This window comes from Eulemur rufifrons, chromosome 12 (genome assembly GCF_041146395.1).
Source record: "Eulemur rufifrons isolate Redbay chromosome 12, OSU_ERuf_1, whole genome shotgun sequence".
Classification (NCBI taxonomy): Eukaryota; Metazoa; Chordata; class Mammalia; order Primates; family Lemuridae; genus Eulemur; species Eulemur rufifrons.
In genome coordinates, this window is record NC_090994.1 from 16868527 (window position 1) to 16896262 (window position 27736).

General features: G+C 40.1%; 2 protein-coding genes across 2 annotated transcripts in view; both read right to left on the reverse strand.

Annotated features, from left to right (window-relative positions):
• Window positions 1-545: 545 nt before the first annotated feature.
• Window positions 546-27395, reverse strand: PPP2CB (protein phosphatase 2 catalytic subunit beta). Its single transcript, XM_069485234.1, has 7 exons — window positions 26935-27395; window positions 12040-12249; window positions 9691-9864; window positions 7626-7715; window positions 7347-7508; window positions 5655-5773; window positions 546-1249 (listed from the first exon to the last, which is right to left on the reverse strand). The coding sequence occupies exons 1-7, from the start codon at window positions 27034-27036 to the stop codon at window positions 1177-1179; spliced, it is 930 nt and encodes a 309-aa protein (XP_069341335.1). The 5' UTR covers window positions 27037-27395; the 3' UTR covers window positions 546-1176.
• The window catches only part of TEX15 (testis expressed 15, meiosis and synapsis associated), a 60178-nt gene continuing 59769 nt past the window's right edge, over window positions 27328-27736 (reverse strand). Inside the window, exon 10 of the mRNA XM_069485043.1 lies at window positions 27328-27690. Coding sequence (XP_069341144.1) covers window positions 27328-27690 — 363 coding nt within the window. The remainder of the gene's footprint in view (window positions 27691-27736) is intronic.

The following is a 27736-nucleotide window of genomic DNA, read 5'->3' on the forward strand; positions in this document are numbered from 1 at the left end:
GGATTAAAGGAAAATCTGACTCTTTGAACTGACATTCAGTCTATTTATAATACATTGTCATTTTGAGATTTCTTTTTTTTCTTTTTAAGAGACAAGGTGCTCTCTTGGTGAGGCTGGAGTACAGTGGTATCATCATAGCTCACTGCAGCCTCAAACTCCTAGGCGCCAGCAATCCTCCTGTCTCAGCCTCCCAAGTAGCTGGAGGGCCACCATGCTCAGCTAATTAAAAAAAAAAAAATTTGTAGAGATGGGGTCTTGCTATGTTGCCCAGGTTGGTCTTGAACTCCTGGCCTCAAGCGATCCTCCCGTCTCAGCCTCCCAAAGTGCTAGGATTATAGGCGTGAGCCACCGTGCCCAGCCAATTGTGAGATATGTATTTCTACCATCTTGTTTTCTTCTTAAAAGATATTTTCTTCTGAAAATAAGCTGTATACAGAGATCATTACTTTTAATTTTCAATATAGCTGTTTATCATATCAAGAAATTTTATATCAAATTTCAAATTAGTGAAGCTTTCCTTTAAAGCACACCACAGTAAATCAGTGTTTTTGTTTAAAATGGAAAGTTTATTTGCTTAGTACACCAAATAGGATGCAAGCACTGTCATGACAAATATACAGAAATCTGCAGATCAACATAAAACAGTAATTTAGTTTAAATGAAGGGAAATCTCTTTGAATGTTATGACAACATACTCCCCGAAAGAATCTTGTCTTCAGTTAAGTTAATTATACATTTCAATAAAATAAAGGGTAATGGATTAGTGGAAGTTAGCTTGTGAATTTTTCTTAAAAATAAAACTCCAACTCTATTAATCCATGCTAAACACTATATAACTAAAATTTCCAAGTAAGTGCAAAAGGAGATGAAGCAGTTAGTTACCTTTTTTGCTTGAACAGTCCAGAGGAAAATGGTTACTACAAATACAGCAGGCAAACTGTTAGACTGACCGATCTAGAACATAGCGTACTCAACTTCAGTCTCGAATAGTGCTCAATGCTCATCATCAGTGTGGCACATTTTGGTCCATGATGTGGTTTAATGTCAAGACAGATCCCGGTTTGTTACAGAAACACATAGATTACTGTTGCTTTTTTTGTTTGTTTTTAAATATATATATTTTAAAAAGCCAGGTATATACTTCCACATACAAAGGCGGGTTTCCCCAAGAGGAATTTACAGGAAGTAGTCTGGGGTGCGCCGTGTAACGTGAGGCTCTCCACGACGAGGCGCTGGGTCAAACTGAAGGCTACAAATGGCAAAAAAGGAACCACAGAGTTAAAGGATTTGACTTTGCAAGCAAACAAATAAAGAACAAGACATTGTAGTAGGAACAGGAGTCCTGGTTTCCCACCAGTACTTTGTCACTTACGGCTGGAATGACCCTGGGCACATCACTGCAGGTTTTCCCACCCATTCTCTACCACTCCACAGAGCTATGGTGAAAATTTAAGCAGACAAAATATCTGGTCTGGTGCCTGGCGTAAAATATTTTTAACACTATTATCAGTTGAATGGAAGTGGTAAGAATGGACATACTTCTCTTGTTCCCGATTTTAGCAAGGAAGGATTCAGACTTTCATCAGTAAGTATGATGTTAGCTGTGGATTTTTCGTAACTACCCTCTATCACACTGAGGAAGCTTCCTCTATGACTAACTTGTTGAATGTTTTATTCCGAAAAGCTGCTGGGTTCTGTCAAATGCTCTTTCTGCCTATTAGTAAAACTAATATTTAATACTAAAATAGTTTATTACATTGATTTGCATGTGTTGAACCAACTTTGCGTACCTGGGACAAATCCTACTAGGTCATGGTGTATAATCCTTTTTATATGCTGGATTCGTTTGCTGGTATGTATTTTGCTGAAGCTTTTTGTGTCTATATTCATAAAGGTTATTGGTCTGTGTTTTCTTCTTCTTTTTTTTTTTTTTTTGAGACAAGAGTCTCACTCTGTTGCCTGGGCCAGAGTGCCGTGGCGTCAGCCTAGCTCACAGCAACCTCAAGCTCCTGACCTCAAGCTATCCTCCTGCCTCAGCCTCCCGAGTAGCTGGGACTACAGGCATGCACCACCATGCCCAGCTAATTTTTCTCTATATATTTTTAGCTGTCCATATAATTTCTTTCTATTTTTAGTAGAGATGGGGTCTCGCTCTTGCTCAGGCTGGTCTCAAACTCCTGAGCTCAAACAATCCGCCCGCCTCGGCCCCCCAGAGCGCTAGGATTACAGGCGTGAGCCACTGCGCCCGGCTGGTCCTGTGTTTTGTTATCCTTGTCTAGTCTTGGCATCAGGGTAATAATGTAGGTCTCACAGAATGAGCAGGGACGTGATCCCTCCTCTCCCGTTCTTTGGAAGTGTTTGTGAAGGACTGGTGTTAATTCCTTTTTATATGTTTTGTGGAATTCACTGGTGAAGCCAGCTGGGCCCAGGCTTTTCTTTGTGGGAAGTTTTAAAATTACTGATTCAATTTCCTCACTTGCTAAAGGTCTGTTCAGATCTTTTATTTCTTCTTGAATCGGTTTCAATAGTTTTCATTTTTCTAGGAATTTGTCCAGTTATTTAATTTGATGCCACATAGTTATTTATTGTATTTCCTTATGATCTTTTTATTTCATAAGATCTGGAGTGATTTTGGCAATGTGAATCTTTACTCTTTTACTCCAGTTAATACTTTTCAATTTTGTTGATCTTTCAAAGAACCAACCTTTATTTTCACTGGTTTTTCTGTATTGTTTTTCTCCTCTTTATTTCATTTATTTCCATTCTACACAGTGCTTTCACTGTATCCTATACATTTTGGTACACCGTGTTTTTGTTTTCATTTATCTTAAAGTATTTTCCAGTTTCCCTCATGTTTTCTTTTTTGACCCACTGGTTATTTAAGTGTGTGTTAATTTCCACATATTTTCCAGTTTTCCTTCTGTTACTGACTTCTGGTTTTATTCTGTTGTGTCTAGAGAACATATTTTGTATGATTTCATCTTCTTAAATTTACTGAGGCTTGTTTTAAAGTCGAGCAAACTGTCTCTGTCCCATGTTCATTTGAGAAGAATGTGTGTTCTGCTGCTGTTGGGTATTGTTTTACAGATGTTAGCTATACAGTTACAGTGTTGCTCAAGCCTTCTATTTCCTTGATCTTTTGCCTAGTTGTTCTATCCAACAGAAATAATTTTTTTTTTAAATAATTTCCTCTATTGCCTACTTTTCCCCTTGTGTATAGGTCACACTTTCTTGTTCCTTTTCGTGTCTTAGAATTTGTCGTTGGAAAACTGGACGTTATAGATAATATATTGTAGTAACTCTGGATGTTAATCTCCTTGGGGATTGCTCTTGTTGTTTACTTTGTAGTTTATTATTTTTGTTTAGTAACTTGGCTGAACTAACTCTGTGAAGTCTATTTCAGTCTCTGTGGCTATGCTCAGATTTTTTTTTTTTTTTTTTTACTTGTTTTAATCTTTCAGCCTGGTTACTGAGAGGTCACTTCTGGGTGGACATAAGCCACTTACTGATCGAAGGTTGTAACTTAAGCCCCGTGGCCCTAGATTTTAAAGCTCACTCTAACGACCACTGGAAATGTTAAGTGGCTTGGAGGTTGCTATCAAAGCTGAAGGAGTTTACGTTTTGGCTTACCATTCAGCCAGGGACTATGGCTTGGATTTTCCTTTTCCAATCAGTCCTGAGAAGGTGTAATGGGCATGCAGAGTCTACCAGATCGTCAGAGATGAGTGTGATTTTATTCTTAAGTGCGGTTTACCAGGAGTTGTTCCTGGATCAGAGTAATTTACGGTTCAGCCAATGTTTGATCAGAGCTTGTATTTAAAGCCTCTCAGACCAGAGAGGGTTACAGGGTTACACCCTTTCTTGATGAATCTATTCAGTTTCCTAGAGCTGCTGTGACAAATTACCACAAATTGGATGGCTCATACAGCAGGAATTTATTCTCTCAGAGTTCGCGAGGCTAGCAGGCTGAAATCAAGGGTTGGCAGCGCCATCCTCCCTCTGAAGGCTCTAGAGAAAAATCCTTCCTTGCCCCTCTAGCTCCCGGTGGCTTTGGCAATCCTTGGTTTGTAGATGCAGCACTCCACTCCGTGTTCTCGTGGTGTTCTCTCCTGTGTTTATGTTTCTTTTCCTCTCACAGAAACACCAGCCAGACTGGATTAGGTCTTCCTCTAATTCAATGACTTCATCTTGAATAATTACATCTACAAGGACCCTATTTCCAAAAACATCCCATTCTGAGTGGACACGAATTTTTGGGAGGACACTATTCAATTTGGTACAATCTGGGCGTGGCTTGGGGATGTTATTAGGAATACCCCACATCCTGCTCATTGCTCAGTGGGGTACAGCGAGTAGATGTGCACAGCCTTCTTGTCCCCCGTGTTGAAGGTGGTCCCAGGAGCACTTTTCTTGGCTACTTCTTTCCCTGGTGTTATCTATTAAGCTCCTTGTTGCTCTGCTCTTTTGCTTGTTGCCACCAGTATCATGGGAGCTATCAGAGCCCTCTTAATTGGTCTCCACTGTGATATCCACTGTTTTTGGTGAAGTACTCAGGCTTGGAATTCTCTACCTTCTGTTCTAAGTAAGGTAAGTCCCCTGAGGTAAGAGCTGAGGAACTTCTCTGTGACCTGCCTCTCCTCTAAGTAGAACTTCTGTGCCACTGTTGCGGGCTCGGTGACACCCTGTGTTCTGAGCAGGCAGTGGGGAAAGAGCACTCGGGGCACCCAGCGGTGTCAGCCTGCCACTCTCGCCTGGAGTTGAGCTTCCACCCTAGGAGAGGGACAGCGAAGGGGGCCTCAGCCTGCTTGACTGTGTCCACCAGGGAAAGAGCTTCTGTAACCCAGGACTAGGGGAGGTGAGGTATGTGGTGCCTGATCTCTGGGAGTGAAACAACAGCCCTAAGACTGGGAGCTGGGGAAGGGCTGGGAAGCCCCCATCTTTTTGACCAAACCCAGTCAGAGTAAAGCACCTGGAGTAGCTTGTGCAAGAGAAGGAGGAGAGGAGGAGGAAGAGAGGAGGGACCAAGTCATAGCTTAAATGCTACAGAGGACACCGATTACTACTTGTAATAGATTTTCTTGAGTGTTTCACCATTTGCTGTATGCCCTTAGCACAGTTTTTAAAAACGGAAAATATATTTTTAAAAATAATTTTCTCCAGTTAATGTTGTTTTGTTAGGGAGAGGATTTGCCACACTCCTTATCTCACCATTCCAGAAGCAGATATCTACCTCTGTTTTTTAATATCTACATTTAAATTTCTTCCTTCTGAAAGTGATTATATATAACTAAAATTTAAGGGCCGGGCACGGTGGCTCACGCCTGTAATCTTAGCACTCAGGGAGCCTGAGGCGGGAGGATCTCTCAAGGTCATGAGTTCAAAACCAGCCTGAGCAAGAGCAAGACCCTGTCTCTACGAAAAAACAGAAAGAAATTAGCCAGACAACTAAAAAAAAATAAAGAAAAAAATTAGCCGGGCATGGTGGCCCATGCCTGTAGTCCCAGCTACTCGGGAGGCTGAGGCAGGAGGATCGCTTGAGCCCAGGAGTTTGAAGTTGCTGTGAGCTAGGCTGATGCCACGGCACTCTAGCCGGGGCAACAGAGCGAGACTCTGTCTCGAAAATAAAAAATAAATAAATAAATAAAGTTACTTACAAGGAATATTTTAAAGTGTCATCTAACTCCATGATAGCAGCCTGGTTCCCACAACGATAACAGTAATTGGGTGCACTGAAAATGGTAACCACATTCCGATCATGACACCAATTGTATCCCTGCAGTATTAAAAAAAAAAAATTCAACATTTCATTATAAAATTATTATATTGATATAGAGAAGAAAAACTAAACTACCAAATTACAAAATTACAAGTATTCGCTGTGGCAATGTAGTCATCTATACTATCTTATAAGGTCTCTTTAAGTTTGTGTACCTGCAGACTACTATATAACTCTTGCACGCACGGTTCCATTACATGGAGTTCAGTAATTGTGCTGTTTTCCTTACTCTATGCTTGAGATCTTGGCTAGGATGTGTACTGAAATTTCTCCCACAGTCATAATAAATTTCTCAATTTTCCCTCATAAACTGTGCCAGTTTTTGCTTTATATATTAATCTTTTGAAGCTATTATTAGGTAAATACAAATTTAGAATACTTTCTTCCCAGAGAACTGGACCAGTTTTCTTCAGTAATGCCCTCTTTGTATTTCTAATGATACCTTTTATCTTAGAGCCTATTCTGATTCACATTAGCTGTATTTTGGATAATTATCTACTGGATATACCAATATATCATTTTCCATCCCTTACCTCTAATTTGTGGTATCACTATGTTTTAGATATGTCCAAAATAATAGCTGAATTTTGATTATTTATCTGAGAGCTGCAGTCTTTCAGGCAAGTAAAAATTTTAGTCCACTTTCATTTCTTATGATTCTTGCTACAGATTTATTTTTATAGTATGAATTGGAATTCTTTATTTATTGTACTCCCACTCCTCTCCTTGCCTCCACTGGGCTGGTGAAGTTTTCCCTAACATTTTGAAGCTACTCCCCACTGGTCTGGAGAAATTATCTTCTACTTATGTTCCCTTAGTAGTTATAAAAAAATAACATTATAGTGGAGAAATCTGGCAGACACCACCTTCACTAAGTGATCAAAGTTAACACCAGCAGTCGTGAGACAGTCAGATTTCCCACCCCTTGATGTGATGCACTGAGGAGGATACAACATCACTGGATGGCATGCCTGCTCAAAATGCATATCCTGAGTCTAAAATCGTAAGGAAACATCAGTTAAACCCCAACCGATGGATATAGTTCTACAAAATAAAATGCTTATACTCTTCTAAAATGTCAAGATCATGGAAAACAAGGAAAATCTGAGGAATTATTTCCATATCAAAGAAGAGTGAATGCAACCTGATCCTGCATTAGATTTTGTACAGTGTACACAAAATCAAAATTGTGCTATCAAAGATTAGTGAAATAATTCGCAAAATTTGAATAAAGTGTTTTAGATTAAGTAACAGTATTATATCAATGTGAATTTCCTGACTGTGATAACTACACTGTGGTTATAAAAGAGAATGTCCTTAATTTTACAAAATATACATGGAAATTTGGGGGTAAGGGAGCATTTGTCTGTAACTGATATTCAACTGGCTCAGAAGTAAGTGGAGGGAGAGGGGAAGACAGTCCTTTCCCTACTTGCTAAGATCAGCAAGCCTTTCTCTCTACCATCTAGATAATGGGGAAGTATGTTTTTTGTATTGTAAGTCATGAAGCCTGATTACAGAAATATATACTAACCTGAAATAAAGATCACCCTACAAGAAAAGTACATACCTCCATTACAAGCTGGTGAGCACGAGAAACCAGTGTGAGACCATTGGCATGGTTAAATGTTTCAGAAATGTCCTGTCCAAAGGTGTAGCCAGCACCACGTGGTGAGATACCCCATCCACCACGATCATCTGGATCTGACCATAACAGATCACACATTGGGCCCTGGACAAGAAAATCAAGCACATGTTACAAATTATTACCAGTCACATTTAAATAATTTTTATCTTACTCATAATGTGGTTATAGTTCGTGTTCTTTTTTTTTTAAACTCAAGTTTACCTCATGTGGAACTTCTTGTAAACGATCCAGGGCTCTTATATGATCCAGTGTGTCTATGGATGGAGAGAGGCCACCATGGAGGCAGAATATCTATTTGTGAATTTAAAAAGAAAATGTATTTGTTTTACTAATTGCTAAAAGTTAATGAAAACTAAATAATGGTTATAAACGTCAGTCCTTTTCTTTTCAAAATAAAATTTAATAATATTCACTGGAAAATGTCTACAATATAGTGGAAAACAAAAAGATCACATCATCAGAGAAAATGCTAACATTTAGATCTGTTTCTTTTATTTTTTCCTTCATAATGCTAGGTATTTTATATAGTGTTTCTCCCCTTTCTCTGGTGAATGGGATCCCCATCCTTATGACCTACCACTACATTTTCTTTTTTTCTTTGTTCTTTTTTTTTTTTTTTTTTAGAGATGGTCTTGCTATACTGCCCAGGCTGGAGAGTAGTGGCTATTCCTAGGTGCTGATCATAGTATACCATAGCCTCAAACTCATGGGCCCAAGACATTCTCCCACTTCAACCTCCTGAGTAGCTGGGACTACATATGTGTACCTCATCACTGGTGCATAAAATTTTTTGTTTCTCTTATAGCAAACACCCACTGATTCCTATTGTTGGTTATAATAATTTTTCAGTTTGCTCAGATTTTGAGTACATAATCATGCCTACTTACAAAAATATTTTTGTTTTTTCCTTAAAAAAGAGACGGAGTCTTGCTCTGTCACTTAGGCTGGAGTGGTGCAGTGGTGCCATCACAGCTCACTGCAGCCTTGAAGTCCTGGGCTCAAGTGATTCTCCTACCCCAGCCTTCCAAGTAGTTGGGACTACAGGTGTGCACCATCACACAGCTATGTTTTTTCTTCTCAATGTTTATATCTTTTAATTCTTTTTATTGCTCAGTGCATTGTCTAGGACTTTTTTTTTGAGACAGAGTCTTGCTCTGTTGCCTGGGCTAGAGTGCCATGGCGTCAGCCCAGCTCACAGCAACCTCAAACTCCTGGGCTCAAGTGATCCTACTGCCTCAGCCCCCGAGTAGCTGGGACTACAGGCATGCACCACCATGCCCAGCTAATTTTTTCTATATATATTTTTAGCTGTCCAAATCATTTCTTTCTATTTTTAGTAGAGACGGGGTCTCGCTCTTGCTCAGGCTGGTCTCAAACTCCTGACCTCGAGCGATCCTCCCGCCTCGGCCTCCCAGAGTGCTAGGATTACAGGCGTGAGTCACTTAGCCAGGCCTGTCTAGGACTTCTAAAACAAAACTGAGTAATACAAGTGTTTTTTGCCAAGTACCTATTTTTAGGTCCATTCTGTGGGGATTCTGAATCAAAGAGAATAATACAAGTTTTAGTTAAGCATTTTTCTCCAGATTTTGAAGAGAAGGTTTCTAATGTTTTACTGGTAAGTGCAGTCAGTGTTTCTTTATCCAATTAATGTTACTATACTTCATCTCTTAATAACAATTCTAAGTCATAAACAGATACAGGATTTTTTCCCCAAATGATTTTGGTCTGATTTTATTTTTCTGTGCTTGCCATGTCTGGTTTGGTATTGGGTTATATTAGGTGTACGGTGTGAGTTTTGAAGTTCTCCACCTTTTTCCAAGTTCTAGAACACAGAAATTTTAAGTTCCTTAAAGGTCTGGTAGAATTAGACTATAGAACTATTTAGACCTGGTTACTTTTCCAATTTCTTCTAAGTGTAGTATTCTATTTATACTGAACTAATTTCTGCAAAAGAATTTTAATAATTAGCATTTTGCTATGATAAATTTCACTCAGCTTTTCAAATTTATTGGAATAAAGCTATACCTGTTATTGTGATATATAAGCCCCTTTGTATTTACAGTTATGCTTTATTTAAATAAATGTTCATGAAATTTATCTAATTCTCTGCTCTACAGTTTTAACTATAAGGGGAAAAGGCAGAAAAGGCCAAAGAGATGCACAAATACATGTCATGTAAATCTAGACCCTAATATACCAATAGTAAATCTTTTCTTTTGTTTACCACCTCCCTCCCCTGGCAAGACACAAGCACACATATACACACCTGTCCATCTACTAAAGCTGTAAGTGGAAGATAATCAAATAGATCTGTAAAATATTTCCAAACATTGGCATTCCCATACTTTCGCAGACATTCATCATAAAAGCCATACACTTGGGTAATTTGTCGGCTTTCGTGATTTCCTCTCAATATTGTAATGCGTTCTGGATAACGCACCTGGAAGAAAAGAAAAAGAAACCCAGGGTATAAACACATTGTTACTAGCATCGTGTTAAGCACATTACCTCTGACCCACTTCTTTAAATGGCCCTTTTGGCCACTAGTAAATGGCATGTTAATTCTTTTTCAGAGTAAAAATCTTTCTCACTCATAATCAGGTTTTACGGATTAACATTTGAATCTTTAACTGATACCGATATTACTCTAAAAACCTTGTATCTGATTCTTTGTTTCTAGTATCTTCATCATCATCAAACTATCACTGGTCTTCTAAATTTTTACAGAACATTATGACTTCTTACTGGTGAATGTAGTAAGATCAGTGGTTTGAAACAAACTCCTTTACAGACTAACTTCTCCCCTTCTCAACTTTTATTTCCCACAGGAAGACTGGATTTGCCAATAAAAATAAACAAACAGGCACTTGCCAAATCTGGGCAAGATTTCAAATATATTAATAGTTTCCTTTCTATGCTAAAAGAAAAATGTAAGCATACTACTTTGTTAGGAACATGTCTGATAAGAAATACGAAAAAGTATCAGAGTCTGTAAATTAAGCAAAAAAGCTGCACATACCTACTTCAATTCATACATGTTTACTAAGCACCAACATTAAGTTCAGTGCTGTAAAGTCAGGTGCCAGGCCCACACAAGTACAGTCATGTACCACATAATGACATTTTGGTGAACAACGAACTGCATATATGAAGGTGATCAGAGCAACTGGCTGTACCGTACAGCCTAGGTGTGCAGTCGGCTACACCATCTAGGTTGTGCAAGTGCACTCTGTGATGTACACAGTGATGAAATTGCCTAACAACACATTTCTCAGAACATACTCCTGTTGTGAAGGAACACATGACTATATAATTTTTGGCTTCTGCTGTTTAGGGACTAATCGTACTAAGAGACACATAAAATAAATAAGACAAGGCAATAAATGAGCCACCTTGTAGCATAAATATGGCGTGGGAGGCTAAGTTTCATCATGGTAACATAGAGCAGAAGGAATACGGCTAACATGGTTGAAAGCTACACAGAAGTGAGATGAGCTGAGTCTTGGCAGAACAGGTAAGAAATCAGGGACGGAGTAATCTCATGGGAAATCAGATAAGGAGACAAATGGAGATAGTCTAGAGCATTGAATAATAAGGGGACTCTTTGATTTGATGTAGAGTTTATGCTACCAACTACTGGCAGGCAAATTAAGACTAAAGAGGGCCAGTCAAGGAGTTTGAGTTTGATTCTGTAGGCGACATGCAATCACTGAAGAGTTTGAGAGCAGAGAATGAACACGATACAAGTGTTCAATAAAAGAGATTTCATCTGGCAGCATAAACCAGGTGAGTTTGGAACAATCAGATCTTGGAGGCAGAAGCACATTAGTTACCAAGCTATTGCAACAATCAAAGTGTTTTACTGCAGACAATGAAACTGGGAAAAAAAACTCAATCAAAGTGTAAAGTGATAAATTGTGTGGTGATAGTAAAAACAGAAAAACACAGGAATGACATACTTTTCAAGGCAAGAATTAAAACAGACTTGTTGGCTGAGAACAGTGGCTCATGCCTGTAATCCCAGCACTGTTTGAGGCCGAGGTGGGAGGATGGTGGCTCACGTCTGTGATACCAGCACTTTTTCAGGCCAAGAGTTCGAGACCAGCCTGAGCAATGTAGCGAGACACGGTCTGTACAAAAAAAAAAAAAAAAAAGCCGGGCATGGTGGCATGTGCCTATAGTCCCAGCTACTTGGGTAGCTGAGGCAGGAAGACTGGTTGAGCCCCAAAGTTTAAGGTTGCAGTGAACTACAATGATGTCACTGCACTCCAGTCTAGCCTGGGGGACAGAGTAAGATCCTATTTCAAAAAAAAAGAAAAAAGAAAAAGACGACTTATTTATGACCCAATATGAATGATAGGTGACTAAGTCAAATATGATCCCGAGACTTCAACTACGGACTACCCAAGAGAATGATACATTTAACAGAAGTAGGCAGAAGTTTATGTATCATTTTCACCTCTCTTTTTTAAAAGATGTAAAACCAACTGCTATTTTAAGGGATTATAAACTGAATGGACCATAAAACATAACAGATGATATGCAATACTGACATTCTTGCCTTGAGCCTGGCTTAAAGCTTGAAAAAAAGAAAACTGAATTTCATTAATCATACCTTTAATGCTACAAGAAGAGTCACAGTCTCCACTGAATAATAACCTCTGTCTACGTAGTCGCCCATGAATAAATAGTTTGTATCTGGAGATTTTCCACCAATTCTAAAGAGTTCCATAAGATCGTGAAATTGACCGTGTACATCTCCACAGACAGTAACAGGACAGCGGACCTCTTGCACATTGGATTCTTTTGTTAAAATTTCTTTAGCCTGTTAGAAAATGAAATCAACAATTAAAAAAATGATTCTAATTACAAATTTAAAAGTATCACTTATCTATTAAAAGAAGATCTGAAGAAAAAATACTTCTGTGCCTCGTAAAAGCATAAACAAAACCCACAATGAGATACCAGTTTACTAGAATGGCTATACTAAAAAAGACAGATAACAAGTGTTTGCAAGGAAGTGGAGAAACTGGAACCCTCATACGCTGCTGATGGCACATAAAATGGTACAGCTGCTGTGCAAAACAGCCTGGCAGCTCCTGAGAAAGTTAAACACGGAGTTACCATATGATCCAGCAATTACACTTCTAAGAATATACTGAAGAGAAATGAAAACTTGTTTACACATGTTCATGGAGGCATTGTTTGTAATAGCTAAAAAGTGTAAACCACCCCAATGTTCACTAACTGATGAATGGATAAAATACAGCATATGCATACAATGGAATATTATTCAGCAATAAAGAAATGAAGTATTGATACAAGCTACAATTTTGAAAACATTATGCTAAGAAGCCAGTCACAAATGATCACATAATGTACAATTCCATTTACACAAAATGTCCAGAATAGGCAAATCTCCAGAGGCACAAAGTATAAGATTGGTGGTTGCTTAGAGTTTGGGAGAGGACGGGAGGACTAGAGGGACTGGGCGGGTTCAAGGTTACTCTTGGGGGTAATGAAAATGTTCTAAAATTGTGACGGATGCACATGTATGTGAGTGTACTCTTTTTTTGAAACAGAGTCTCGGCCGGGCGCGGTGGCTCACGCCTGTAATCCTAGCACTCTGGGAGGCCGAGGTGGGCGGATCGTTTGAGCTCAGGAGTTCGAGACCAGCCTGAGCAAGAGCGAGACCCCACCTCTACTAAAAATAGAAAGAAATTATATGGACAGCTAAAAATATATATATAGAAAAAAATTAGCCGGGCATGGTGGTGCATGCCTGTAGTCCCAGCTACTCGGGAGGCTGAGACAGGAGGATCGCTTGAGCTCAGGAGTTTGAGGTTGCTGTGAGCTAGGCTGACGCCACGGCACTCACTCTAGCCTGGGCAACAGAGTGAGACTCTGTTTCAAAAAAAAAAAAAAAAAAAGAAACAGAGTCTCGCTTTGTTGCCCGGGCTAGAGTGAGTGCCATGGCGTCAGCCTAGCTCACAGCAACCTCAAACTCCTGGGCTCAAGCGATCCTTCTGCCTCAGCCGCCCACATAGCTGGGACTATAGGCATGCGCCACCATGCCCGGCTAATTTTTTCTATATATATATTTTAGTTGGCCAGATAATTTCTTTCTATTTTTTTTAGTAGAGACGGGGTCTCGCTCTTGCTCAGGCTGGTCTCTAACTCCTGACCTTGAACCATCCACCCGCCTCAGCCTCCCAGAGTGCTAGGATTACAGGCGTGAGCCACTGCGCCCGGCCTCAGCCACTCCTTTTACAGCTCACTGGCCTGCTGAGACACATGCTCTCCCCTGCCCCAGCCAATCACTGGGATGTGACTAGAACGAAGGTGGAGTCATTAGAAGATGTAATTCCAATTAGAACTGAAGGGAACTTTAGAGATTATAAAGCACCTCCTACAGGGTCTAAAAAATGGCTCAGAAATGTCTAAGATGAGAAATGAAACAATAATTTCACCAGAAATAAAGTTTATTCCATAATTCAGCTTCTAATATTGTTCATTAAAAAAAAAAAAAACGCTCAGCTGAGAGTTTCAACTGTAAAAAGGAAGTCTGCTTCATTTATGACTACTATCATTTACCCTCTTACTTTCAGATACAGCAATAAAAAGTACCAAAATGTCATTATCCAACTCAATTGTTCTTTTAAGGGTACATAGTTATCTTAATCCAGCACAGGTTCTACAAAACTATGCAGATGGGTTAAGATATGTGATACAGAGCTGGGTGTGGTGGCCCATGCCTGTAGTCCCAGCTTCTAGGGAGGCTGAGGTGGGAGGATTGCTTGAACCCAGGAGTTCGAGGACAGCCTGGGCAACATAACAAGACCCTGCTGCTAAAAAAAGTAAAAAATTAAGAAAAAAATATATAATATGGGAAAAAATGTGTGTACTTTACAATACTTCCTTAGCTTTTATCTATAAAATAATGAAGAGAGTACTGTCAGGCCAGTGTGAGCTACTTCCCATCTCCCCAGACTATTTTACCTCCACTATACAAATTCCCTAATGTTTCTATTAATAAACACTTGATTTATAACTAACACTCTTCATTTAGATTCTTATAAGAAGATTACTTCGGCTATCATTCAGGGAAAGAATATGTTAGACTGCCAGAGGTGTACAGTTCACCTGATATTTATTTTCTTTCTCTCTCTCTCTCTCTCTAATAGATGGGGTCTTGATATGTTGCCCAGGTTGCGCTCAAACTCCTGGCAGCAAGCAATCCTCCTTCCTCAGACTCCCAAGTAGCTGGGACTACAGGCATGTGCTACTATGCCTGTTTTGACATTGATAATTTCTAATGTAAAAACTCTTGTGTGCTGAGGGTCCCCAAGACCACCTCCAGGTTCAGTGATTCAACAGGAAGATTCACAGAGCTCAGCGTACAGTCATACCCACGGCTGTGATTTATTACAATGAAAGAATACAAAGCAAAACTGGCAAAGGAAAAGGCACATGGGCAAAGTCCTGAGGAAACCGGATGCAAGCTTCCAAGAGTCCTCTCCCAATGGAGTCACACATACATTTGAAGTGGTGTCTATCAGGGGAGCATGTTAAACAATAAAGACTTAATGCCCAAGATTTGTAATTGAGGGCTGGTCACATACGGTATCCTCTGCCTAGCACATATGAAAATTCCAGACTCTCAGAAAGAAAGCATATGTTCAATATAAATTATATCGCTTGCATAAACAGTTTAGGCACAGTGAGCCATTCTTAACAGGGAATGGTAGGACCCGTCCCCAAATCTACGTTTCCAGACACCAGGCAAGGGGAACCTTGCAAGAAGATCTTTCTACAGATAGCAGTTCCAGTACTGCTCTGTTAACTCTTTTTTGCATATCTTATGATTCTATATGTTATTCTCAGGAGTGATTTTTAATGTGACTTTGCACCTGAAGTTTTATTATATCTGGGACACAGATAAGACCAAGTTTAAACCTGTAAAGTATATAGCAGTGATAGTAAATGCCATTTGGCAGGCATCAAGCTGTTGTCGCCGCATGCATTGCCGTATGCCTGTCCATTCAATCTTGCTTCCCTTCTCAACCATTTAAGAAATATTCTTTCTTGTTATAAAATCAAGTCGATCTTAGGAAGAGAATTGAGAAAATGAAGGTTAGGGAATGACATTCACATGTAACAGGAAGAACAAAATACTTTCTTTTCCCTTTCACCCATGTTTCAGGAATGCAGAATAGCCATGTTAACAAAAAGCTACTATATTAGTTTTGGACAGAGTCAGTATCCAAATTTTTCTTTCCCTCTATTTACACAAAAATAGATCTTCTTTAAGACATTATAGGTTATCTTTTACTCTCTAGGCAAATTCATCTAAAGAAAGCCATAGAATAGATTTATCTCTGAAACAGATGAGATTAACTGAAGTTAAAAAGTCCCACAGAATTATGTTAATACAAGCAGGGTGCCTGCCTCCTACAGTCATAAGGTTCTTCCATAAGTGACAACTGACCCTTTATCTCCTAATACAAGGAAATTAACCCCTCCTTTCAGTTTAACAGCCAAGTGTCTGTGTGCCCAAAAGACACAATCCTGAATGCCATAATCCCGAATACTGAAATCCTGAAAGATTAAAATCCCCAAAGTCTAAAGTCCTGAAAATCAAAATGCTAAAAGATCAAAGGTCCAAAAATATAATTCCAGACAAAATAAAAAAGTCTTTAGAAGATATTCATTTACATTTTTAAAAAGGGAATTGAGAAACATAAAAATACAACAGAAACACAACACAGGCCACTTTGTACAATAAAATAAGCAATAATAACATGCATATTTTTGCAAGCATTAACACTCAGGTATATTAAAGAGAGCTGCACAGGTATAATAGGAGATGAACTATATTCATAAAGAAATAGTCCAAAAAGGGAAACGTATAAACATGTATCACTATGGTTGGTAGCGGTGTTGTGCGTCCAGCTTTGTAACCACGGTCCTCTGGAATACCCTGATGAACAACTTACGTTTTTTCATGAGAGTGATGAAAAACTGCGACAGGTCACCACCGCATATGCAGACGCCTATAGAGCTGAGATCTCAAGAAATTTATCTTTCACAAATGCAGATGTACACAAAGGACATCTCTACATTTACTGAGGAAGTTTCAGCATTTTTACATACATGGACAATGCTTACAAAGTCAATGTTGTGTTAAAGCACTTTCATGGCGTCAAATTTGCAAAAAATGCATAAAATGAGTTAGAACTCTATAAAAGTTTCTGCACAATTTATACCTCCAGTATTAGAAATGATGTAAAGATGAAATACATGGTGTAGTGTATTGTAAAAATGCGACAATTTAAAATAGTGAAAAAAAAAACTAAGAAAAGAAAAAAAAAGAAAATTCAACACATGAAAAAAATGTATTATAGGGATAGATTATAGGCATTTGAATGGAGGTAGTTCATAAGCATTGGCCTAACATGATGCAAACTACCTGTGACTATGATTTTCAGGATTTCAGATGTTAGGGATTCTGATCTTCAGGGATTTCAATATTCAGGATGATGGCATTTGAGACTGTGTCTTTCAGGATTTTGATCTGAACCCCTGTATGGGAAGCAATGCCAAACTTTGGAAATACAAATAAGGATAAATCATATACTTTGTCAAAATTAAAAAAACGAGGTATGTGAATGTACATATTTCAAGATACACTGCTAGGTAAGAAAAGTTTTAGAATGTTATACCTATGGTTCCACTTTAATAAAAATAATACAATATATCACAAATATCGCCCCCACCTGTTTTTTGCATATGGAGAAGAATAAGGCCCAGAAGATTATATACAGAGATGCAACAATGGTTGTCTTTGAGGTGGGAGGGCAGTGTGGATAGGCAAGGTGGGTGCCAAAGGTGGAGAGCATGTGCTTTCTTTCCTACATTTCTGAGATGGTTGAAATTTTTAAAAAACAATTCTATTATTACTTCTTCAATTTGAAAAAAAATAAATAAATAACTTTTTTCCCTTTTTTTTTGAGACAAGGTCTTGCTCTGTTTCCGGCGCTAGAGAGCAGTGGCATCATCATAGCTCACTGCAGCCTTCAATTCCTGTGCTCAAGTGATCCTCCCCCCTTAGTCTCACAATAGCTGGGACTACAGGGACATGCCACCACACCCAGCTGATTTTTCTATTTTTTTTTTTTTTTTCGTAGAGACAGGGTCTTGCCATTATTGCCCAGGCTGGTCTCAAACTCCTGGCCTGGAGCAGTCCTCTCGCCTTGGCCTCCCAAAATGCTAGGATCATAGGCATGAGCCATCAGGCTCAGCCTGAAAAAAATGACTTTTTAAACTTCAAAACAAATTCCAGGCTGGGTGCAATGGCTCACACCTGTAATCCCAGTACTTTGGGAGGCTGCCAAGGCAGGAGGATCACTTGAGGCCAAGAGTTTGAGACTAGCCTGGGCAACACAGCAAGGCTGTCTCTACAAAAAAAAAAAAAAGAAAAATTGGTTGGGTGTGACGGTACATGCCTGTAGTCCCAGCTTCTCGGGAGGCTAACAGCTAGCTGGAGGAGTGCTTGAGCCCAGGAGTTCAAGTGTGAGGCTGAAGTGAGAGCTATGATGACATCACTGTACTCCAGCCTGGGCAACAGAACAAGACTGCCTCAACCAAAAAAAAAAAATCATCCAGATAGTAATAAGTTAATTACAAAAACAATTTTATTCAGTCATAAAAAGGAATGAAGCACTGACACATGCTAAAACATGGAAGAATCTTGGAAATATGCTAAATGAAAGAAGCCAAACACAAAACCACACACTGCATGATTCCACGTTTATGAAATATCCAGAACAGGGAAATCCACAGGCACAGAAAGTAGATTAGCGGTTGTCAGAGCTGAGGGGAAGAAAAGCATGGGGAGTGACTGCTAATGGGCACGGGGCTTCTTTTTTGGAGTGATGAAAATGGTCTGGAATTAGTGGTCAGAGTTGCAAAACTCTATTGAATATACTGAAAACTACTCAATTATACGTTTTTTTTTTTTAAGGTGACTTTTGTAGTAGGTGAATTACTACCTCAAAAAAAAAAAAAAAAAAAAAAAAAAAGAAAAAAACCCTCCACCAAAACCATACGTGAAATACTGTTGCAGCCCAATGAAGTTACAACAAAATTATTTAGTGGATTTGAATTCTACTCAATCATTTCTCTTTAATATCAACAGTTCTCACTTTGTATAGTTCCCATATGCATGAATTTCAGTTACCACAGTTAATTAAATAGCTCTAGGCCCCCACCAACATGGTTTAAATTTTAGTTACCACAGTAACTGAGTAATGACATAGAGTAAAAATTCTGCCGCTGGTTTATAAATTATTACATAAATAGGTGTGCATCATGATCAATGCTCAATCATGACACGTCTTTCAAAGTCTGTACTGGTTACTGCACATCCGTTATTAAGTTCATATACAAACAGCAAAATGTGTAGCTATGTTGCCTCCACGTGACATTTTACAAAAATGGAAAGTCAAAGGAAGGATTTGGCCAACAATGACACTGCAGCAAAGAAATGAAAAGTGCCAATGCTGGAAATGAAATTCAAATCAGAAGTGCACAGAATAGCTAGAATAGCTGACTGTGGGAATGCTGACACCGCTGCATCTGAACTAGATAGGCAGCCAGGTACTTAGCAACATAAATAAATAAACTTTGTAACATAAATAAGTGAAAAAGCAGACAGCGACATAAATGAGGAATGAGGAAAGCGGTGTGATGAAAGCATCAAGATATCCCACAGGAAGTGACGCTGGCAAAAATCTTGCTCATGGAATTCTCAGAGATATTTCATGACACTGAAAGCACAAAGAAAATGCTGGAACCGGATCCAAGTTAAGAGCATAGTAATTCACCAATGCATAGAAATGCATTCTCTACCTCATACATCATATGATGAGAAGGCAAGCACTGTTTAAGTTACTCTTGGTAAGTTTCTTAACAATGAAATACTACTTTAACATTAAAAAACCCCTAACTAATGAAATAAAACATGGGTAAATTTATCAGAATCTTATTGTACATCATAAAGTAGCATTTCTCAAACTGCAATCTGGAATTTCTACATCAGAATATCTGTGATGCTCTTTAAAAATGCAGCTTCTTGGATATACCCAAGACATAAAAAGAACCTGAATTTTTAGTTTCCTTCCCAAGTGACTCTTTTGCACACTTAAAGCTTAAGGAAAAGAGACAAGCTGACTACATAAAAATGTTAAAACTTGGGTAGTAAAAATTACACACACACACACAAAAACTAGGAAAGAATATTTTAAACACTAAAAATGAATAGCTTTCAATTTTCAAAGAATTTATAGAATCAAGACAATACAGCCGGGCGCGGTGGCTCACGCCTGTAATCCTAGCACTCTGGGAGGCCGAGGTGGGCGGATGGTTTGAGCTCAGGAGTTCGAGACCAGCCTGAGCAAGAGCGAGACCCCATCTCTACTAAAAATAGAAAGAAATTATATGGACAGCTAAAAATATATATAGAAAAAATTAGCCAGGCATGGTGGTGCATGCCTGTAGTCCCAGCTACTCGGGAGGCTGAGACAGGAGTATCCCTTGAGCTCAGGAGTTTGAGGTTGCTGTGAGCTAGGCTGACGCCACGGCACTCACTCTAGCCTGGGCAACAGAGTGAGACTCTGTCTCAAAAAAAAAAAAAAAAAAAAAAAAAAAAAAGATAATACAAAATTAAAACAAAAAAATCAACTCAATTAGGAAAAAAAAACCCATATTGTATACACTCTGTAAGTCTGATGAATCTACCCATGTTTTCTTCATGTATTTTGATATTATTTGTCATTTATTTTTATTAAAGTTCTTGTCACTTAGAATTTGTTATGGAATAAAAATCTATATAGTGAGGAATTAACCTCACTCAAAGAGAGGTCTGGCCTTCGCCCTTGAGATGTCCTGCCTGATAAAGAGTGTTTGTCTGGAGGCTTTGACCTGTGGACAGTCAACAACGTGATTTATGATGGGGGCTTTGGGTGAGCGGGTAACAGTTCAGCCACTGGAGGACAGGAAAGCAAAGACTCAGCACCTCCTGGACTCTGCCCTTGGCTGACTCTGAATTGTATTCTTTCCCTGTAATAAAACAGAATCACAAGTATGACAGCTTTTAGTGAGTTCTGTGAGTCCTTCCTGTGAAGTATAATACCTAAGAATGATTTTGAGAACCCACTGACCTTGCAGTTAGTGTCAGCAGTGAGGGCAGTCTTGGGGAGTGTTCCCTCTAATTCACAGGTGACTCAACTCTTAAAGTTGGTGCCAGAGGTGAGGACAGTGTTGGGAACTAACTCTAACTCTTGCAGAATTCTTTTTGATTACAAAAAGAAATTATACTATGAAGGTTTTCTCTGACTACCCTATTAAAAGAGCCTCTCAGCTTAAGCCCATCGCTCTCCCCTATCCTCTGCTTTTTCTTCCCAGCAAGAGTCACTCACTGCCTGGCACTCTATCACATCTGTTGATCATGTCCCCTCTTCTGTTCACAGCTGAACCTCCAGCACCTTGAACAGGGCCTGGCCCAGAAGGGCACAACTAAAGTTTGTTGAACGTATGGGTTAAATATATAGCAGCAGCATTTCTTCCACCACTCCTCTCTTTTCTTCCTCATTTCCCATAGGAACAAGTACCTCTTTTGCCATCGAAGCCAAGGCAAGACCGCACTGAACCAATTGTGAGTGCTCCTTATCTAGGACATAAATACCACGTGGAAATCTTTCAAAGGAAGATGAAACTTCATAATTATTTTCCTCTCTACAAAATGGGAATGAGAGCAAAATTAAACTATAGCCTACACATTATATTTTGCACACTGAAAAAAATCCAATTCTATGCTAAAAAGTTCAAATAAAGTTTCTCTTAAGAATGAACAGGCGGGGACACTTAATTTCATTTTCCCCACACATCCTCAAAATAAAATTACCTTTGTATAACATAGTCATTTAACAGATCTCCAACAGAGTTTTTGTACATTTTTGCTGTAATACAGCATAGCGCTTCTATAGTACAAGTCAGTAATCTCATGTTGCACCTCAGGATTTTTAAAAATTCTTTTCAACACAAAAGTATCTCAAAGGGTAGTTTACAAGGAATGACATGTACTAAATTAGGAAGGACAAAACAGCAAACCAAGTCTAAGCTTCAGCTCTCCTATTCCCTAGAAAGGAAATTGAGTCCGCAATGTACACATCTCCTTTTGAGGGTTAATAGGATTATTAAAGAAATTCAGACTTGGAAGGTAGCGTATACAAGTATCAGATAACATTTGGTCATTTATAAAGAGATAGCATGGAAGGAAGAAAAGATGTCTTCATGCAAGTTACTTTAAACAACCTAGATTAGGTTTACATTTCACTACATTTACTTGAAGGACAACTTAGAAGAAAATCAGTTTAAAACAAGTAAAAATTGCTATTTAATCTAACGTAGACTCATACATATTACATTATGTCTGTGCTTTTAATACCTTTCTTCTTAGAAAAAACTAAATTCAGAAAATAGTCAGAATTTAGGAAAATAAACTGGGCATTAATTTTATTGTCAATTTCTGGCATTTTGGTTTCCTTTCACCAAAGGACTTCATTCATGAAGTCCTTCATAGCACTTGTCCTGAAGAAAAGACTGTGAAGGAAAAACTTCTGCAAGATTATTAAATTAGAACAAAAGGCATAAGCTGCAAATAACTCTATTCAGTGAAATCACATAATGTATACATCTTCATTTTATCAATCTAGGTATATGACTTTACACGCATATAAAGTTAAGAAATGACGATTTAACAAAGTCTATTTTCTAGGCAACAGCAATAGTTCATGGCTGTCTAGTTGAGTTTAGTTTCTTACCTGTCCACTAAGAGAAGGTGGCTTAGATAAACATGGAAAACAACTGTTTGTTCAGTCAGTAGAACTGGGTCTTGACCTTATGTTCCACTGGAATCATGTCATTCTTTGTTATAGTAAGAAAGAAAGGAGCTATTTTCCACATCACTGCATTTCAGACTATTATCAGCGGACCTCCAAGGCTGGCACTAATCCTTACCAAGGGAAACTGAAAGCACCAGTTAGGGTTACTATAGGCTTTTTGGCTTTAAGGCCACTATTTTTTCCCCCCAGCTGCAATCTATCAGAGAGAATAACGTAAAAGATTTTTCTCAGCTCACAAAATCACTCATTTTTACCATGATCTGATCTTCATTAAGATGGTTTTGGGCATACAGGAATTTAAGCATGCTATGTCATATCAAGAATGAAGTAATATCCTGAAGATACTCCTGCTTCTTTCAAGGCTAACACCAGGACCCAGAAACATTTCCATCAGCTGAATATAAAATTTACATATTTATACTCCTACACATGCCTCAAAATTTTTCTCCATAGGCACTTTATTATAATCATCAGAATAAAGATCTGCCAGCATACAAATTGGCTAAATTTCCCTCTGCACCTAAAGTATCATCACCGAGATTCTTCAGTTACGAAATACAATTAATTAGGTCAAAGAGCTTAAAATTTTTACTCTTTCCGAGACAAGAGTTAAATATAGTTCTGGTCACATAGTGTCCTGAGCAGCACCAGACTAGCTCTCTAGGCACGCTATCTTTTTTTTTCCTTTTCCATTAAGCCCCTTCCATTCTAGGATAGGCATACTATCTTAAAATAACTGAGCTTACTGCTGATGCAGGAATGAATCACAGAAGCAATTTCTCTGCACACATAACGAGTCAAATTCACAATTAGCTTCAAAAGCTAGATTGCTAATTTAAGTTAGTGTTAAGAGCTACTCTTCTCAGAATACATGCCTTACTATTTTATTTAAACAACTTTTCACTAGGCAGAAATTAACCTCAGAAGCCAGACAGATCGTATCATTCATACACTTATTTTCTGCAGTCATTCACCCGCTGGCACTAGGATGGATTTTATTTTTGCCAATACCTCAAAATAGGCCTTTACTAGTACTACTTTGGTCTTGATTTCAGCTGACTCCTTCAGTTTTTAGGCAATCTGAATTAAAATAGAAATTTAATTTTAAGGGAAAAACCATCTTCATGTAATGTAACTTTCTATAGAGTATTATATCCAATAGAATAAAAAAATCATGTTATTTAAAAAATTAAACAAAATTCCAGCCCAAAGGAGCTTTTTAAAACGATGATTTATGTAATTAGGTTTGATTTTGTGCTTCATATCACAGGGACTGCTATTTTTCAGGGTTCTATAGCCACTATATAATATCTCAGAGAAGTCATATCAACACATCTATTTTTTTTGCATTTCTTCCCAAAAGAAAATAGGGTGACATTTAATACAAGATAAAAATTTTACCCTTTTTTTTTTGCCCTCCTTTTCAGAGATGGGGTCTTGCTCTGTGCCCAGGCTGGAGTGTAGTGGTGCAATCACAGCTAACTGCAGCCTGGAACTCCCGGGCTCAAGCCACCTTCCCCACTGAGCCTCCTAAGTAGTTGGGGACTGCCAGGCCTGGCTAATTTTTTTTTTTTGTAGAAAAGAGGTCTCATTATGTTGCACAGGCTGGACTCAAACTCCTAGCCTCAAGCAATCCTCCCACCTCAGCCTCCCAAACTTGTTGAGATTACAGGTGTGAGCCACCACACCCAGCTTAGCCTTTTTTCATTTAACATTCACTGAGCATTTATTTCTCGTAAGGACTTTTCGTGGGCAGTATCTTACTACTCACAATCAACCCAGGAGATTCGTAAACATTATCCCTGTGTCAGGGGCACTAGCAAGTGTGGAGCAGGATTTAAATCCAGACAAGCTGAACCCTACCCTTGCCATAAACAAGGAGGATAGGGGTAGGGATGTAAAATGCAACTAGGGACTAAGATTAGAATGCAAAAAATAGGCCGGGCGTGGTGGCTCACGACTGTAATCCTAGCACTCCGGGAGGCTGAGGCGGGCGGATTGTTTGAGCTCAGGAGTTTGAGACCAGCCTGAGCAAGAGCGAGACCCTATCTCTACTAAAAATAGAAACAAACTATCTAGACAACTAAAAATATATAGAAAAAAATTAGCCCGGCATGGTGGCACATGCCTGTAGTCCCAGCTACTCGGGAGCCTGAGGCAGGAGGATCACTTGAGCCCAGGAGTTTGAGGTTGCTGTGAGCTAGACTGACGCTAGGGCATTCTACTCAGGGCAACAGAGTGAGACTCTGTCTCAAAAAAAAAAAAAAAAAAAAATGTAAAAAATACATAGCTCACAAAGATATGCCTAAGTTTGCTGGCTATAAAACTAAGCATGGCCCAGAACAGTAGAGAGAAAAAGGAATACTATCTCAGTTCTCCATCGCATTGAAAACGCCTTCAAAGGGGTAGAGGATAAAGATAAAAGAATTTCACTTGCAAATTCATGTTTTGTGGATAAGTACAAATACTCTAAGAAAAAATGAGTAAGATATAAGTGCAAGATATAAACAAAGATACCAATAAAGACCTAGGAATTGTCAGTCTAAATTATTTAGGAGCTGAAGTAAAAATAATCTCTCCTGACAAATACAGAAAGCTTCCTTGAGTGATTGATAAAACTCAAGTGTGATTATTTCGAAGGACAGTAGTGGTACAATATTCTTCTTCAGGAATGCATTTTAAAATTAGTAGAAAGGCAAAAGGAAAAACTGATTTAACTACCACTCTGTCCATACTTCAAGTCTGTATCTAATGCTCATGGTGAGGTTAACTGACTCAGCTATTTCAAAACTGCACATTTCACTTGATGCTAGAGCTTGAGAGATATTTAAAGCATAAATTTTAAGACTCATGAAATTATAGGTTATCACAAGGAAAATGAATGTGGATTGAAGCTATCAGTAAACAGTTTATTTCAAAAAGAGAAAAATACCACTTGCTTGGCAGTTCTATTTACAGAAATAAATCCCCCTGTGTTAACAAACAGATATTTAATACATAAAGGCCCCACGCAACATTACACTTGTTAAAAATACTATTTTAATTTAACACTGGCTGTTACTCCTCCATCCTTAAGTAAGCTGCATAATTTTAAAAGTGTCCTAGTCATAAGACTGACAAGATCGTTCCTTCTCCAGGGCACATCTGGGGCACCATGACTTCCAAACATTATGATTGAGAAAATTTTTATAGACTATGGCATAAAATACCTCATTACTCCTTCACGGACTTCAAATGGGACTTTTTAACATAAAAATACATGAAAATTATTTAGTCCATATTATAAAAGATGAGAGACTCTAGACTTTAAGATGGAGCCAGAGGCCGGGCGCGGTGGCTCACGCCTGTAATCCTAGCACTCTGGGAGGCCGAGGTGGGCGGATCGTTTGAGCTCAGGAGTTCGAGACCAGCCTGAGCAAGAGCGAGACCCCATCTCTACTAAAAATAGAAAGAAATTATATGGACAGCTAAAAATATATATAGAAAAAATTAGCCGGACATGGTGGCGCATGCCTGTAGTCCCAGCTACTCGGGAGGCTGAGACAGGAGGATCCCTTGAGCTCAGGAGGTTGAGGTTGCTGTGAGCTAGGCTGACGCCACGGCACTCTAGCCTGGGCAACAGAGTGAGACTCTGTCTCAAAAAAAAAAAAAAAAGAAAAGAAAAGATGGAGCGAGCAAAACAATTAAGAAAACAAAGGATACACAATTCAGAAAGCTATGACCATACAATTATGACTTACACAATTAGTCATCTGCATGTTTTATTATACTTTGGAAAAGAACTTTACATATACTAAAAAAAATAACTTTCTGAAAAGTGCTATCCTGCACGAAAACACATACTCCCATTTATCATTTCAATCAGGCACTGTTACCAAACTTCAGACTTGCTCTGTCATTTCTTGAAAATTAACACTTTCCTTCCAAGAGCCACTCAACATGAAGACTGGTCACCATCTGTTTCCACCAAAGTCAACCTCTATTTTAAACATCACAGTCTGCCATCACGCCCACCTCACTACAAACAAATGCTTGCTGCAATCCGAGCCAGTGATTTCGGAAGGGCCCCATTCACCTGAGAAAGATTCTACGTTTATTAACAAGTTCATTAATACCAACGTCATCCGGGTTAATTTTCAGCGCATTTTCAAAAAGATTGCATTAGGACCAATTTTCGGGCTGTCTAGCGCCGCTGTGGCTAGTCCACACATGCAGAGGCAGAGTGACGTGAACTCCCCCGGAGACTGCAGGCGACCCGGACCAAACTTCGGGCGCGGGTGCCGGGGCCCCGTTCCTCCGCCCAGCTACACCGGACCCCGAGACCAGCGGTCTGAGGTGGAGCCGGAGGCGGCCGGCGAGGGCAGCTCAGCGCCCCGGGTCGTGGAGAGGCTCGGCCCCGCACACGGGTGGACGCCGGAGCCGCAGCCACAGCCCGCCAGGCCCTCGACCCGCTGCGCCGGGTACCCGGGGGACAGACCCGGGGAGGGGAGCCGCGGCCCGCCCCCACCCCGCCCAACGCTCCGCATTTGTTCTCTTTTCGCTCTTACCTTTTCGCACAGCGTCCGCACTTGGTTTTCGTTAAGCTGTTTACATTCGTTCAGCTGCTCGACCCACTGGTCCAGGTCCTTGGTGAACGCCTTGTCGTCCATGGCGGCCGATCCCCTTCCCTTGCCCCACCGCCTCCCTCCCCCCTCCCCGCCCCCACTCGCCCCCGCCCCGGGCGCCGCTCCCCTCTCCCGCCGCCGCCCGCTCCCAGCGGGACAGGAGGGAGTCGGGGAGCGCGGCCGCTAGCCCCGCGCCCCGCCCAAGCCCAGCGGGCGCCTCCGAGCGCGCGGCCTCGAGGAGACCCCCGCCCGGCCGCGCGCCCCGGGAGTCGGTGAAGGGTGCGGGGAGGTTGGGCGGAGCGGGACGCGGGGCTTCGGCGCAGCTCCCGCCGGACGCTAACTGCCCGCCGCCTCCGCCGCCTCCCTCCCGCCGGCCTCTCTCAGCTCTCGTCCCTCTTCTCTCCAGCTCTTTCTCTCCCCTCTCTCGGGGCTTCCGTCATCGCCCGGGCATTTCCGCCGGGAAGAGGCGAGCAGGTGGCGCAGCCGGGCGCGGCACGCGAGGAGTAAAACAGCGCCCCCGCGTGGCTCGGCGGAGAAACGGCCCCTGGGGCCAAGGGTCGTGCCTTTTTCCCTCTTCCCTTTTCCGTCTCCTTTCCCACTCCGGACCCCAGACCAAGCTCTCTTGGCTCTCGCTTCATATCCTGCTCTCTGGAGGAACTTTGCCCTCACTTGAGCGTCCTGCAGTGCTTCTTCAGCACTCTGGACGGGGAGTGGGGACCAATTGGGCTTTCTCTGGACAACGTTG